This window comes from Mustelus asterias, chromosome 26, assembly GCF_964213995.1.
Source record: "Mustelus asterias chromosome 26, sMusAst1.hap1.1, whole genome shotgun sequence".
NCBI lineage: Eukaryota > Metazoa > Chordata > Chondrichthyes > Carcharhiniformes > Triakidae > Mustelus > Mustelus asterias.
The window spans coordinates 18,352,177-18,368,705 of NC_135826.1; the positions used below are offsets into that span (position 1 = coordinate 18,352,177).

Below are 16,529 nucleotides of genomic sequence, written 5' to 3' on the forward strand. Positions count from 1 at the left end.
AGAATTGGAAACCCTGCCCCCTGCACCAGTTCCTCAGCCATGTGTTTATCCGCCCAAGCATCCTACTCCTGCCCTCACTGGCATGTGGCTCAGGTAGCAAGCCTGAGATTACTACCCTCTGGGTCCTGCTTTTTAACTTCCATCCAAGCTCTTTGTACTCACTCTTTAGGACCTCCTCACTCTTCCTTCCCACGTCATTGGTACCGATGTGTACCACGACATCTGGCTGATCACCTTCCCACTTTAGAACGCTGTGCACGCGATCAGAGACAACAAATCATGCGGGAGTCTCTGTCCCGACCACAGAACCTCCGGTCTGTACCTCTGACCATTGAGTCCCCTATCACTACTGCTCTCCTCTTCTTCATCCCACCCTTTTGCGCTGTAGAACCAGACTCAGTATCAGAGTTCCGGCTGTCGCAGCTTGTCCCAGGTAAAGCATCTCCCACAACAGTATCCAATTCAGTATACCTGTTGTGGAGGGGTATGGCCACAGGGGAACCCTGCTCTGCCTGTCCTTTCACATTGCCATTTCCTCTCCTTACAGTAACCCAATTTCCTGTGCTCTGCTGCTTAGGTGTAACTATCTCCCTAAAGCTACTGTCTATATACTTCTCATTCTCCCGAATTAGATGGAGGTCATCAAGCTCCTTCTCCAGTTCCCTAACACGCTTTGCTAGCAGCTGCAGCTGAATGCATCTTTTGCAGGTGCTGTCATCAGGGATACCAGAGGTCTCCCTGATCTCCCACATCCTGCAAGAGGAGCATTCCAACATCTTGCCTGGCATATTTTTTTTTTACTCTGGGGAAATACAGGAATAAACTTTCTGAAAAAGAAAAAAAAACCTACTCTCGCCTCTGCCTGTTCTCGCCGAAGCCCGTTTTGAGGCAAAGCCCTTCAGCTCTCACTCTGCCCCCTGCTGCCCGCTAATGATGCTGCCCGCTCAAAGGTGCGGCCTGCTTTTAAACCCTCCAAAACCTTCCCAGGCTGCTGCTGGGCCTCCTTCCTGTTTTGAAAAAAAACCTCCGATTTTTTTTTTTCACAAATTTAACTGAAAAATAAATAGCCATTGGGAAGTGAACCAGGGAATGGCAGTCCCAAAGCTTTTAGCTGAAAGATGATGCAATGTGTGGACAGATCCTTCTGGCTGCAAAAAAACATTCTTCTTTACAACAGAGAATACACTCTTCCACCAATCAGAACTCTATCCAGTATATGTTCCTTCAATATTAGTATCTGCTCTGATGAGTGCAAGATGTAACACTTCAACAACACAATGCTCATAGGCAGAGGAATAAATATCAGTATGTAGTAAAACAAGGAGGTGATGTTGATGGATATTAATGGCTTAGATCAGGTACAACTGGACCATATTGAGTTTGTTTTGAAAAGCAACGTGCTACACAAAAGCCTATTGGCTGCCTGGAGCCCAACATCTATCTTCATTTCCCGAGAGCCTGCTACCAACGCACCAACAATATTAGCAAAACTAAATGGAGGTAATGTTACAGAGGTAGATGTTCCTTCTAAAACATTACAATGTGCTTTCAGACAGGGATGCCTGTACTGTTCACAATTGTGTCAAATTGAAGTACTGGAGAAAGTGTAGACAGGACTTTACCAGGCTGGAGTTGGCAAATGCAGATCAAGATCAGAATTCGATAGGAGAGGTTGCAGAGTTTCCCCATAGCTTCCACTTCACATCATGAACAGAATTCTCAAGGAAGTTGCTGCCTCATCTGAATGGGTGGTTTGGTTTGTAGAAATTTAGAATACTTATAGTACAGACGGAGACCATTTGGCCAATCGACAAGAAACGTTTACCTCCAATCATATAAACACCATGGTTACAATAACAGGCCAAAGGCAGAACGCACTATCCAGTGCTTGGATCAGCAGCCCATCCGCTGCTGCTCGCTGCTGCTACTGTGAACTGGAGGAGTGTGGACCATCTACAAGATACACAGCAGCAATTCATCAAGGGTCCTTTAATACATTCCAAAGCCACAGCCCCTACCTCAGAAGGACAAGGGCAGCAGAAGCATAGGAACACTACTACCTGCAAGTTACCCACCAAGTCACACCATCCTGACTTGGAATGACGTCGCCATTTTCTCAATGTGATTTCAAAATCCTCGTACTCCCTCCCCTCCCAACAGCACTGTACTTACACTTGATGGTCCGTAGCTATTCAAAGTTAGTTCACCACCTGAGCAATAAACATCTTGCCAGTGTGATGATACTGTGCCTTTAAGAAATGTATTTGTGTCATGTTTCTTGTGCAGGATTTTTTTAGCAGTCAGTTCTATTATCGGTGTTGCTTTGTCTGTAATCAGCAGCCAACATGTTGATGCTGCAGAAGCGTAATTGGTCCTAATTACTGGAATGTTAGTTTTAATCTGGGCGAATGCAGATCTGTTATTCTGGTGGAAAAACAAGGACTGAAATTGATATTACCCTTGTATTTGCATGATTTAATGAAATGTACATATATTATATATATATCATAGATCAGGTACACGGCACAGTAGCACAGTGGTTTGCACTGCTGTTTCACAGCTCCAGGGACCTGGGTTTGATTCTCGGCTTGGGTCACTGTCTGTGTGGAGTTTGCACATTCTCCTCGTGTCTGCGTGGGTTTCCTCCGGGTGCTCCGGTTTCCTCCCACAGTCCAAAGATGTCTGGGTTAGGTTGATTGGACGTGCTAAAGTTGCCCCTTAGTGTCTTGAGATGCATAGGTTAGAGGGATTAGCGGGTAAATATGTAGGGATATGGGGTTAGGGCCTGGGTGGTTGGTGCAGACTTGATGGGCCAAATGGCCTCTTTCTGCACTGTAGGGTTTCTCTGATTTCTATGATATATATCAATATGAGTACAAACAGTGTAAAACTAGAGGAGCATGCTGAGAGGACACGAGGTAGAGATATTCAATTAGTTACTTGCTTGTCCACCAGCATTCTTCACTGGATATAATAGGGACTTTGATCCATTGATTATGTGACTACATATCTGTATCTAACCTTGCTGCTATTGGTGTTCAGGATGCAGGATACTCTGTGTGATAGCTACACTAAATTGAGGTCTATTGTCCTGAGGTATTCCTGTGCCGTTCCCAGCTCACTCTTCTGCAAGTGCATTGAAGAGCCACTTGGCTCACTGGTGATGGAGGAGTGAAGGCCGGTTGTGATGCTGCACAATTCTGCTGCTGTGATGGTTCTTAATTCCCAACTTTGGAACTATTAGACCTGCCCTTACGCCATCTCACTGACGGGGTCGCCAACTGGGATTAAATGTATTCCTGGAGGTTTCATCACACGATCTTCCCTCACGCTCCAGCCATTTGTCGGCCAACACATCCATCCCTGTGATGTACTGCTTCCACTCCAACTCCATTTTCAAGTTTGCTGATGACATCACTGTAATGGGTTGGATCTCAAACAATGATGAGACGGAGTACAGGAAAGAGATAGGGAATCTGGGGAGATGGTGTGATGACAATATTAACTGCTTCAATGTCATTAAAATGAAGGAGATAGTCATTGACTTCAGGAAGCGTAGTGGAGGTCTTGCCCCTGTCTGCAACATTGGTGATGAAGTGGAAATGGTCGAGAGCTTCAGGTTTCTGGGTGTCCAGATCACCAACAACCTGTCCTCGTCTCTCCACACCGACACTATAGATAAGAAAGGCCACCAATGCCTCTACCTTCTCAGGAAGCAAAGGAAATCCGGCATGTCTGGGCCAAAGGGCCTCTTATGCACTGTCTGATTCTATGATTCTATGTCCACTATGACTCTCACCAACTTTTACAGATGCACCATAGAAAGCATTCTTTCTGGCTGCATCACAGCTTGGTATGGGCTCCTGCTCTGCCCAAGACCAGAAAAAACTACAAAGGGTTGTGAACGAATCTCAGTCCATCACGCAAACCAGCCTCCCAACCATTGTCTCCGTCTTCACTTCCGGTTGCCTCGGAAAAGCAGCCAGCATAATCAAGGACCCCACACACCCCAGACATACTCTCTTCAGGTGGGAAAAAGATATAAAAGTCAGAAAACATGCACCAACCGACTCAAGAACAGTTTCTTCCCTGCTGTCCTCAGATGTTTGAATGGACCGACCATATATTAAGCTGGTCATTCTCTATCCTCTATCTATAACTCCAACACCATATCCTGCACTGTAAGGGGAAAATACAAGGGGGGCACACTTTAAAATGGCAACACAAGAAAGCACACTCTGAAATGGCTGCCTGGCACACACAGGGTTAACTGGGAAAGAAGCCAGAAAAACAGCCACAGGCTCCCGCTTTTCAGAAATAACGTCAAGCCAGAATCCTGACAGACAAACCACTTACAAAGTACAGACAGTGACTCATAGCAAACAAACACCTCAGGAAGCCAAAGCCAAGGGTCGAAACATCTTTAAGATAAGGAAACCCCTAAACAAAGAGCTTAGATTAATGCTAGAGGAAGGCGGGAAATATGAATGCGAGGGAACCGATTAGCACCCGCACAAGACGAAACTAGCCATTGATAGACCCATTCATAAAATGCTAAATGTCTATACCTGTTTGTATTCTTGTAAATATGGGGAAATGTACCCATTCATGAAATGTTAAATACTTGTAAATGTGATAATCTTCGAATCACCGGTCTAACCCATTGTGTAAAGGGTATAAAATTGAACCGCTCCCGGTATACAATTGAGAAAAAGTGTTCTATGAACATAGCGCTTTTCTCCACGGAGCTCCGTTTAATAAATCGTATTTTCTGAATCTCGAAGTCTGACTACTGGTGGATTTTTCCCACAACATGCACCCTATCCTTTCTTTCTCCCATATGTACTCTATGAACAGTATGCTTTGTCTGTATCGCACACAAGAAACAATACTTTTCACTGCATCCCAATATGCGTGACAATAATAAATCAGATGTTCTACACCAATTGGAAAGCAAAAAGACTCACCAAACCGGATAACTGTCAGCCAAGCAGCCTTTCCCCATTTTCAATGTTTTTTATATCTGGTGAAGAGAAATGTGGAAAGAAAATGGGAAAAGAAACCAATCTTTCTGATTGTTCTCCAGGGTTGGACACAGCAGTGTCCTGGAGATTTGATCTTCAATTCCTGGAGACTCCAGGCCAATCCTGGAGGGTTGGTAACCAGTGGACTGCACTATATGCTGATGTCATTCTATATTTCCCTCAATCTCACTTTCAAATCCCGCAGAGAGGCTCCAAATCAAACTTTCTTTCCTGGAACAGACTTGAGTGGGCAAGTTTGCTAAAGTGTGATTGGGAGCAGGAATGAGGCAGTGGCGACAGGCTGAGAATTGGAGCTTATTAAAGATGCTGAATCGCTTCCCGAGTAACCCGTGGGACAGGGAGCCTCTGCAATGGGATTGCAGCTGGATTCCCGGCTAGAAAACGGGCTGGTGTTTGCGGGAAGTGATTGTCCTGATTCACTCGCCGGGATGGGACGTTGGCTGCTTTCTTGGGCTCTCTGCTTCCTGGCCGCCTCCTCACTCTCAGGCCAGCCGCTACTCCTGGGGAGTGATGATGTTTGTGTCCCAGAGGCAGGCTGGAGATTTGAGTGCGGTCACTCCGGGATCAGCAGCGCTGAGTGTATCCGCCAGGGTTGCTGCTTTGATCCCCGGAGCTCCAGCCGCCATCGCTGTTTCTACAGTCTGAGAAAGAGCCCAGGTAACAACAAGCCTTCGCCCCCCCAATCTAGTGGAGACAGAGAGAGGAGAGAATCTAACTGGGGAATGGGGCATTTGTTGCTGCCTCACTGTGAAGTGTAGGAATAGAGGGAATCCTCAGCTTGAGTGAAGGAGTTAACTGAGTAGTTTGGATGGTTTTAGACCAAGTTCTGAAGGTGGGAGGCTCTGTGACTGGAGTTAGAGAGAATCTCCGGCATGAGATCAGCAAATGGGCTTCACTTTGGTAATATTTACACCAGTTCCACAATGAGTGACCCTATACTGATAATGCTTACCCTGAGAAATCCCAATGGGCCAGTTTAGCCAAGCCTGTGATTGGCCATCTAATTTTGGGAGTGTGGGTCAAGTTTGTGCAATGATGTGACTTGGGGCATTCTGTAAACCCCCAAATAGCGGGAGCAGCAGCGGAACAACATCTGCAGGGAAATCATTGGGGTTGGAGAGTGGATATTGTCTTCCTTGCTATGCTGGGAGGTGTGTGATGCATTTTGGTGATAAGTGAAAATTAGGTCACATGGAGGAAGAGGAATTGACTGTCGAATAGCAGACAACATCCAAAGCAACTTGAACCTCTTAGCAGTGTGCAAGAGGTGCAATGCGTCTTATTGGGGGCTAAGGTGCAGGGTGAGGTTTGAACACTTGCTCTATTAATAAGGTAGAATCTGATACACTGGATGGTGTGATAATTGAGGCTGGCTGTACTTGGTGTAGATGGGTCACTTGCTCTGGATGGCTTGCAGCTCCGTTTGTTGGGGGAAGTGTGAGGTGGAGATGGTGGAAGGGTTTTGCCATAATCTTCCCTTCCCAGGGTATGGGTGAGGTGTTGGGAGGATTGGAGTCGATCAAATGTGACACCCTCGGTGTAACAGTACTGGTAGTACCTGTCTAGTCAGTAAGGATTGAGATTAGATCAAGGGGAAAAAAAACAAGTGACAGTGGTTGGCATTGCTGCCTCATGGTGCCAGGGACCCAGGTTTAATTCCTGGCTTCGGTTGCTGTCTGTGAGGAGTTTGCATGTTCTCCCCATGTCTGTGTAGGTTTCCTCTCTCAGTCCAAAGATGTGCAGGCTAGGTTGATTGGCCATGCTAAATTGACCCCAGTGTCAGGGGGTCAGTGGGGTAAATGGGTAGGTTGTGGGGATTGGGCCTGGTGGGATTGTGGTCAGTGCCGACTTGATGGGCTAAAAGGCCTCCTTTGGCAATGTTGGAATTCTATGGATACTGACAGGTACTTTGAGAATGAAGGAGTGACGATGATTTTATTGTGTTGGGCATTTTGAAATAACAAAAGGATGATTAAGGGAATGTAGTGGATGCTGTCTATGGAGACTTTAATGAAGAATGGGAGAGTCCTGTAATAACAAGGTCAGCAGAATGGGCAGACCAGGCTGATGGCATTTGATGATGGTGGTGATGCATTTTGGTGGTGGGGATAGAAAGAAAATTACAGCACAGGCCCTTTGGCCCTCCAAACCTGTACTGACCATGCTGCCCGACTTAACTAAAACCCCCTACCCTTCCGGGGACCATATCCTTCTATTCCCATCCTATTCATGTACTTGTCAATGTGCCCCTAAAGTCACTACCGTATCCACTTCCACTACCTCCCCTGGCAACAAGTACCAGGCATCCACTACTGTGTATAATAAAATAAAAATCTGTCTTGTACATCTCCTTTAAACCTTGCCCCTCGCACCTTAAACCTGTGTCCCCAAGTAATTGACTCTTCCACCCTGGGGAAAAAAGCTTCTGACTATCCACTCTGTTGATGCCCCTCTCAATCTTGTAGACTTCTATCAGGTCTCCCCTCAGCCTCTCTCGCTCCAGTGAGAACAAACCAGGTTTCTCCAACCTCTCCACATAGCTAATGCCCTCCATGCCAGGCAACATCCTGGTAAATCTTCTCTGTACCCTCTCCAAAGCCTCCACATCCTTCTGGTAGTGTGGCGACCAGAATTGAACACTATATTCCAAGTGTGGCCTCACTAATATTCTATAAAGTTGCAACATGAGTTGCCAATTTTTAAACTCAAGACCCTGTCCGATGAAGGCAAGTGTGCCTTCTTGACTACTTTCTCCACCTGCATTGCCACTTTGAGTGACCTGTACATCTAGGTCCCTTTGCCTATCAATACTCCAAAGAGTCCTGCCATTGACTGTATATTTCCTATCTGTATTGGACCTTCCCAAATGCATTACCTCACATTGGTCCGGATTAAACTCCATCTGCTGTCTCTCTGCCCAAGTCTCCAACTGATCTGTATCCTCTGATGGTCCTCATTGCTATCCACAAATCCTTCAACCTTTGCGTCGTCCGCAAACTTACTAATCAATCCAGTTACATTTTTCTCAATCACTTGTATTAAAAACCTTGTGATTTTCCTTAATCCTGCTGGCCAATGCTTTTTCATGACCCCTTTTAGCCCTTCTTACTCCTTGTTTCAGTTTCTTTCTACTTGTATTCCACACTTGCTTCATATGTTCCCAACCTCCTAACTTTGACAAATGCTGCCTTTTTCTCTTTGACTAGGCTCACGATATATCTCGCTATCCAATAAAGGCAATGCTGAAGCCTGCAGGGACTTGCTGGGAGGGGAGGGACTGAGTATGGGTTTGAATATCAGTGCATATTAGAGTAACTGGCAAAGCGGATAGGATGTTGAGTTTTACAAGACTGGGGTTGTTCCAGTAACTTGGCTATTCCGTGCTCACTCATCCAATCAACAATAATTAATTGTTTGTGGTTTTTTGAGACTTAACACTTTGTCAATGATCTAAGGCCCCTAACCACCAATAGGAGCAGTGGCAATAAATTCTCTCTTTGCAGTGTGCACAGCTGATGGTCAATTCATCATCGTGATCTCCAAGAACCTGACCCGTCCTGCCCTCAACCTGTCATCTCTGTATGTGAAAGATGGACAAGAGGCTGAGTGCAAGCCTAAACTCACCACTGGCCAACTTGTGACCTTCCGCTTTCCAGTCACCTCTTGTGGCTCCAGCAAGCGGGTGAGTATTGAAGGGTCAAGGCATTCTCCCAGTAAGTGAGCCAGCTTCTTATTAACCAGCCTCCTCATTGCAGGAGGAAGATGGAACCTTGGTCTATGAAACAGATGTCTTGGGCAAGAGGATGATTCAGACTGGGAAGCTGGGCTCAATAACTCGGGACAGCACCTTTGGGTAGGAGGATGGTGGGAGTTGTTGGTATTGGAGGGGATGTGTTAGTGAATGAAGCTCCAACTACTTCTGTCTGTCTGCAGCCTGCACGTCCAGTGCAAGTACACAGGGAGGCGAGAGACTGGCTTGCAGATCAATGTCACAGTTTACACGGTTTCTCCACCACCTCCTGCTTCTGAAGATGGGATTCTGAAACTGGAACTGCGAATAGCAAAAGGTAGAGCTGCTCTGGGTGAATGGTGAATGGAATTAGTGGGGATGTATCCATACAGAGAGTGACTGGTTCTTGTGTCTGCCTCTCAGATGGTGACTACAGATCATGGTATGTGGACAGTGACTACCCCATTTGGAGAATCCTTCAGGAGGCAGTGTTTGTGGAGGTTCGTGTCCTGGGTCGCAGTGACCCAATGCTTGTCCTGAGGCTGCATGACTGCTGGGCAACTCCTGTCCCAGCCCCAAACCATGAGGTGCAATGGAGTCTGCTGGTGGATGGGTAAGGAGTGTGAATGGGAAGGCTAATGGCTTTTGGACATCAATTAAGGAGAAACAGGACCAGGCTGTTTCCTGTCTCTTCCCCTTGCCCCAGTAACCATAAACCCACCAGGGAGAGGGAACGCTGCACCAATTAGAGGGTCTTGGCAATTCCAGTCTGAGGGAGGTCACATGGGCTGCACTTGGCCAAATGGATCTGCTCCCTTCAGGAACCCCTTGACCTCTTGCTGATTTGTCCAGTCAGCACCCATTGTACCAGCCAATAATGTATTCCAGAAACTCAAATCTTGGTCAAGATGAAAGAAACGTGCTCTCTATTTCTACTTCCACATGTCCTCTGCAATGACATCTGCAGCCTCTTGTGGCCACCCCATGGCTACATTCTTCAGGTGCAGGTCAGTGAGTGGCAAGTTCCCCTTAGTTTTATAGTTTCATAGAATTTGATCCATTTTAGCTCTAGCTTCTCGGTCACAATGTTTTGACCTCCAGTAATATTCCACATGGAATTCTCCCTACCCTGAGCCAATGGGTGACCCAGCTTCAAACAATGGAGTAAACTAATTGGAAAACATTCAAAAGATTTGAATATTCAGCATCAATGCCCCAAACTAACATTTTATTGTCCAATTCATTAAATTCCCCTCCCTGCTCTGACTCCATTTGTTGACTGTTACAGGTGTCCCTATGAGGGTGATGACTATCAGACTCTCCTCCACCCAGTCATGTTTTCTGGCCTGAAGTTCCCAACCCATCACAAGCGGTTTGAACTGAAAACGTTTGTTTTCTTGGACAGAAAGTCGGAGCAGCCTCTCTCTGGACAGGTAAGCAAGAAAAATCCAAGCCAAGACTCCCTTTCTGCCTGGCTCCTTAACAGCCTGGTTCATCCAGGAACATGAAGATCACCCTAAAATAAGTCCTTTCCATTCTAGGTTTACCTGCACTGCAGTGCTGGGGTCTGCTCACCCTCTGCTCAGGATGATTGTGCACCCAAATGTGGCCCAAGTGAGTCCTTGTTTAATCTCTCCTGAATCAGGATGATGCTTCATTCACACAAGCAGAGGTGATGTTTGAATGGAATATCTGGTTAGTGTGCTGTGACTGGGGGATTCCTCTATCCCTCAGCATCAACAGCTCCTCTTTCAATGGGAGGAGCCTTTCTATAAGTGGGTGCTCCAACTGTCAGCCTGTCTGCACCCCTCTGAATGCCCATCATTGCAAACATGGGCCTGCTCTGCCTGAAACAAGGGTCCCCCAAGCCTAGCTAACAATCTAGCAATTTGTAGTGATGAATTTTATCCACTCCATATCAAAGGATCGAAATCTTCTTTGAAGAGCTATAGTTTCATCAATATGTGAACATAGAACATAACAGTACAGGCCCTTCAGCCCTCATTGTTGCACCAACCTGTGAAACCAATCTAAAGCCCATCTAACCAACACTATTCCAATATCATCTGTAAGTTTATCCAATGACCGTTTAAATGCCCTTAATGTGGCGAGTCCACTACTGTTGCAGGCAGGGCATTCCACACCCTTACTACTGAATAAAGAACCTACCTCTGACGTCTGTCCTATATCTATTGCCCCTCCATTTGAAGCTATGTCCCCTCGTGCTAGCCATCACCATCCAAGGAAAAAGGCTCCCTGTCCACCCTATCTAATCCTCTGATCATCTTGTATGCCTCTATTAAGTCACCTCTTAACCTTCTTCTCTCTGACAAAAACAGCCTCCAGTCACTCAGCCTTTCCTCATAAGACCTTCCCACCATACAAGGCAACATCCTGGTAAATATCCTCTGCACCCTTTCCAATGCTTCCACATCCTTCCTATAATGCAGCGACCAGAACTATACGCAATACTCCAAGTGCGGCCGCACCAGAGTTTTGTACAGCTGCAACATGACATCATGGCTCCGAAACTCAATCCCTCTACCAATAAAAGCTAACACACTGTACACCCTCTTAACAACCTTATCAACCTGGGTGCCAACTTTCAGGGATCTATGCACATGGACACCAAGATCTCTCTGCTCATCCACACTACCAAGTATCTTGCCATTAGCCCAGTACTATGTATTCTTGTTACTCCTTCCAAAGTGAATCACCTCACTTTTCCACATTAAACTCCATTTGCCACCTCTCAGCCCAGCTCTGCAGCTTATCTATGTCCCTCTGTAACCTGCAACATCCTTCCGCACTGACCACAACTCCAGTGACTTTAGTGTCATCCGCAAATTTACTAACCCATCCTTCTATGCCCTCATCCAGGTCATTTATAAAAATGACAAACAGCAGTGGCCCCAAAACAGATCCTTGAGGTACACCACTAGTAACTGAACTCCAGGATGAACATTTCCCATCAACCACCACCCTCTGTCATCTTACAGCTAGCCAATTTCTGATCCAAACCACTAAATCACCTGCAATCCCATGCCTCTATTTTCTGCAATAGCCTACCATGGGGAACCTTTTCAAATGCTTTACCGAAATCCATATGCACCACATCAACTGCTTTACCCTCATCTGCCTCTTTGGTCACCTTCTCAAAGAACTCAATAAGGTTTGTGAGGCATGACCTACCTTTCACAAAACCGCATTGACTGTCCCTAATCAAATTGTTCCTTTCTAGACTATTATAAATCCTGTCTCTTGTGGTCCTTTCCAAAACTTTGCCTGTAACAGAAGTAAGGCTCACTGGTCTATAATTACTGGGGTTGTCTCTCCTCCCCTTCTTGAACAAGAGGACAACATTTGCTATTCTCCAGTCTTCTGGCACTATTCCTGTAGTCATGATGTGGAGATGCCAGCGTTGGACTGGGGTAAACACAGTAAGAAGTTTAACAACACCAGGTTAAAGTCCAACAGTTAAACCTGTTGGACTTTAACCTGGTGTTGTTAAACTTCTTGCTATTCCTGTAGACAAGAATGACAACATAAAGATCATAGCCCAAGGTTCTGCAATCTCCTCAGCTTCAGAGAATCCTAGGATAAATCCCATCCGGCCCAGGGGATTTATCTATTTTCACACTTTCCAGAATTGCCAACAACTCCTCATGAACCTCAATTCCGTCTAGTCTAATAGCTTGTATCTCAGTATTCTCTTCGACAACATTGTCTTTTTCCTGTGTGAATACTGACGAAAAATATTCATTTAGTGTCTCTCCTATATCTTTGGACTCCACTCAACTTCCCACTACTGTCCTACATACCTATAGAAAGCTTGTGGGTTTTCCTTGATCCTACCTGCCAAAGGCTTCTCATGTCTGTTCTTGGCTCTCTCTTTAGGTCCTTCCTGGCTAACTTGTAACTCTCAAGTGCCCTAACTGAGCCTTCATGTCTCATCTTTACATAAGTCTCCTTCTTCCTCTTCACGAGATTCAACTTCTTTAGTAAACCATGATTCCCTCGCTCGACCACTTCCTACCTGCCTGACAGGTACATACTTATCAAGGACATGCAGTAGCTGTTCCTTGAACAAGCTCCACATTTCAATTGTGCCCATCCCCTGCAGAGTTCTTCCCCGTCCTATGCATCATAAATCTCGCCTAATCACATCTTTTCCTTTTCCCCCAGCTATAACTCTTGCCCTGCAGTATATACCTATCCCTTTCCATTGCTAAAGTAAATGTAATTGAATTGTGGTCACTATCACCCATGTGCTCACCTACTTCCAAATCTAACATCTGGCCTGGTTCATTACCCAGTACCAAATCCAATGTGGCCTCGCCTCTTGGCCTATCTACATACTGTCAGGAAACCCTCCTGCACACATTGGACAAAAACGGACCCATCTCGAGTACTCAAACTATAGTGTTTCCAGTCAATACTTGTAAAGTTAAAGTCCCCCATAACAACTCCCCTGTTACTTTTGCTCCTGATGTGGAGAGCACATTTCCACTCCATCTGACGAAAGAGCAGTGCTCTGAAAGCTAATGGTATTTGCTACCAAATAAACCTGTTGGACTTTAACCTGGTGTTAAAACTTTCTTTTGCTCCTATCCAGAATCATCTTTGCAATCCTATCCTCTACATCTTGAACTTTTCGGAGACCTATAGGAAACTCCCAACAGGTGACCTCTCCTTTCCTGTTTCTAACCTCAGCCCAAACTACCTCAGTAGATGAGTCCTCATTAAACGTCCTTTCTGCCACTGTAATACTGCCCTTGACTAACAATGCCACACCTCCCCTTTTACCACCTTCCCTGATTTTACTGAAACATCTAAACCCCAGAACCAGCAATCAACAGACATTGACATTCCACGTTTTCCACAATTAGTTATTGCTCAGATATTACACCCTGAAACTTGGTATCTAATAGCAATTTAGTGAGTGTTTGCTGGGTTACTGATTTCACTAATGTTTGTGCAGTGTGGCAGAGCAAGACACCATTTCAGGATTTCGGCACTTCCACTAAAAAAATTTGATCAGATTGAGGGATGGTCTCGGTATTTATTGGCAAAGTCTGTAAATTACAATCCAGAATAGGTAGGGAGTGTAGACAATCTGTTCACCTCACTTGAGGATCTTGGATAATTAATCTGAATTGGGTCTGAACTGTCGGACTTCTCTTCCCAATAGAGAGACGCAGGAGTACCCGTGACCATGAGGGAACATTAGTGAGTGCTCCTGGCCCCATCATCCTGGAAGATGAGGGTCTTCAGTCCAAGGAACAGCATGAAGCAAGTGGTAAGTGGAGACTTTTCAATAGTCCACCTGTGAGCTCTCTTGAATATAATGTCTTCTAATCTTCCATTAGGTGCTGCTGAATCTCCTCCTTGGGTTCTGCAAGGAGTAGCCATTGGCTTCATGATGGTGTCTCTGTGCCTGCTGGTGGTGATGGCTACAGTGTACATGAAGAGACCAAAAGCTGCTGCTTAATGTAGTGAAATTGAACGGTGTAGATCCTGAACAAAAATAAACCCGAGATGAATGTGCCCTGGGTGTTTTTCTGTGAACAATGAAATAGCAAAGGTCAGCAAGGAGTCGCATTGAATTCACTGAAATCCTGCTGCTAACGAGGGACATGGTGTCAGTGATTCTAACATGCACCATCTTATTTTCAGCTTGCTTATGGACACTTTGTCAATTCTTCAATGCAAGAATGTATTTGGGCCTCTTAGTCATAGTGAAAATGGTAAAATTGGGCCCTAAGTTGTCAATCTGGGCACAATACAGATCTGACTTGAGATCTGCTTTCAGGTGCCCCCATACACACAGCCTGGAAAAATCACAGGTCTGAATCATGCTGTGGGCGGGGCTTAGTGTGCCCAAAAAATCGGAGCTCTGAACTGCATGTGCAATTAGAAAAAAAAAATTGAAAAACCCGTCCCTGTCACATCACTCCTGGGAGCAAAAAGTAGGAGCGATGGCCCCCGTAGACACCCCTCCCACCTCTACAAAAGTTTCCCCCTTATTCACTCATCCACCCCCCGCCCCCACTACTACCCAGACTGATCACAACCCTCTGCTCCCTTTCCCCCACCAATTGCCCACAATGGCAGCAGACCCCCTGCCCACCCCCCCCCCTTCCAGAAATCCATTTGCCCCCCTCCCTCTCCCACCCCCACCAATCTGAGTCCGAGCCGTTGGAAGCTCTGAACTTTTCTCCAACAGCATGAGCACCTGAAACACCTTTGCTGAGCATGTCTGTTTTGCACCAAATCTGGACGGGCAGATGTGATGGTCAGAGGGGAAATGCTGATAAAGTTGGGCGGGCAGTTCATTAATTCAGTTTAAATCGCTGTTGCGAATTGGATCATGGCCGTTTTCAGGCCTTGGTAAAGTGGGCATCTGCAAGGGCACAGATCGCATTAATAGCTTCACATCTGAAAACAGGCATGACGCAATAGTCAAATCGGGCCTATAGTCAGAGGTTTACAGCATGGAAACTGGCCCTTTGGCCCAACTTGTCCATGCCACCCTTAAACCCTGAAGCTAGTCCCAATTGCCCACATTTGGCATATATCCCTCTATACCCATCTTACCCATGTAACTGACTCAATGCTTTTTAAAAGACAAAAATTATACCTGCTGCGACTACCTCTGGTAGCTTGTCCGAGACACTCGCCACCTTCTGTGGGGGAACAAATTGCTCCTCTGGACACTTTTGTGTATCTCCCCTCACCTTAAACCTATGCCCTCTCGTTTTAGACTCCTCTACCTTTGGGAAAAGATATTGAATAGCTAGCTGATCTGTGCCCCTCATTATTTTATAGACCTCAATAAGATCACGTCTCAGCCTTCTATGCTCCAGAGGGAGTCCCAGTCTATCCAGGGTCTCATAACTCAAACCATCAAATCCCAGTAAATCTTTTCTGCACTCTTTCCAGTTTAATATTATCCTTGCTATAATAGGGTGACCAGAACTGCACACAGTATTCCAAGTGTGGCCTTGCCAATGTCTTGTACAACTTCAAGACATCCCAACTCCTGTATCCAATGCTCCTACCAATGAAACCAAGCACTCTGTCCATCTGTGACTCCACATTCAAGGAGTTGTGAACCTGTGTCCCTAGATCTCTTTGTTCTGTAACTCTGTTCAACATCCTACCATTAACTGAGTAAGTCCTGCCCTGGTTCAATCTACCAAAATGCATCACCTCACATTTATCTAAATTAAACTCCATTTGTCAGCCCACAGGCCCAATTGATCAAGATCCCATTGCAATCGGAGATTACCTTCGTCACTCTCCACTATGCCACCAATCTTGGTGTCATCTGCAAACTCTCTTGCACCTTATTTACAGATTAAGCCATTAGGCCCAAGGAAAGAATGCATGTGACTTTTATCCTGAAATGTAGCAGAGGATAAAATCCTTAAATGGAGACATAATGCAGCAATGGTGTTTTAGTGTGAGGAATGGTCTCCACAACAGAATCTGACTTCAGTGAGGATGACTCACTTAGTAATTAATAATCTCTCTCTCAATTTTGCTCTTGCATTATCTCTAACCAGCAGATATTAATGTAGTTGCCCCAACAGAGGCTATAATACCACCTTTCTGCACAAGGCAATTCACCTGCCTACACAGCTATTTGAAAGGACTATCCAGTTAGTACCACCCCCCCCCCCCCCCCCCCTGCCACACACACACACCCCATAGCCCTGGGTTGGGTAAGTGGACAAGAACATGTCTGAGTA

At 45.7% G+C, this 16,529-nt stretch overlaps 1 protein-coding gene across 1 annotated transcript; it reads left to right on the forward strand.

The window, feature by feature from the left end:
• Nucleotides 1-5,395: 5,395 nt before the first annotated feature.
• Nucleotides 5,396-14,266, forward strand: LOC144479370 (zona pellucida sperm-binding protein 4-like). The gene is made up of 9 exons (XM_078197990.1): nt 5,396-5,702; nt 8,558-8,727; nt 8,801-8,898; nt 8,979-9,117; nt 9,168-9,388; nt 10,064-10,208; nt 10,317-10,389; nt 13,967-14,074; nt 14,145-14,266. Exons 1-9 carry the CDS (start codon nt 5,396-5,398, stop codon nt 14,264-14,266), a joined length of 1,383 nt encoding a protein of 460 aa, XP_078054116.1.
• The last annotated feature ends 2,263 nt before the right edge of the window (nt 14,267-16,529 follow it).

What these genes read in the sequence shown, in the direction of transcription:
- LOC144479370 (XM_078197990.1), top strand. Translation starts at nt 5,396, where the DNA reads ATGGGATTGCAGCTGGATTCCCGGCTAGAAAACGGGCTGGTGTTTGCG. An exon ending in TGCGAATAGCAAAAGGTAGA is followed by an intron (nt 9,118 to 9,167) that starts GCTGCTCTGGGT and finishes GTATCCATACAG; the next exon opens with AGAGTGACTGGTTCTTGTGT. An exon ending in TGCACCCAAATGTGGCCCAA is followed by an intron (nt 10,390 to 13,966) that starts GTGAGTCCTTGT and finishes TCTTCCCAATAG; the next exon opens with AGAGACGCAGGAGTACCCGT.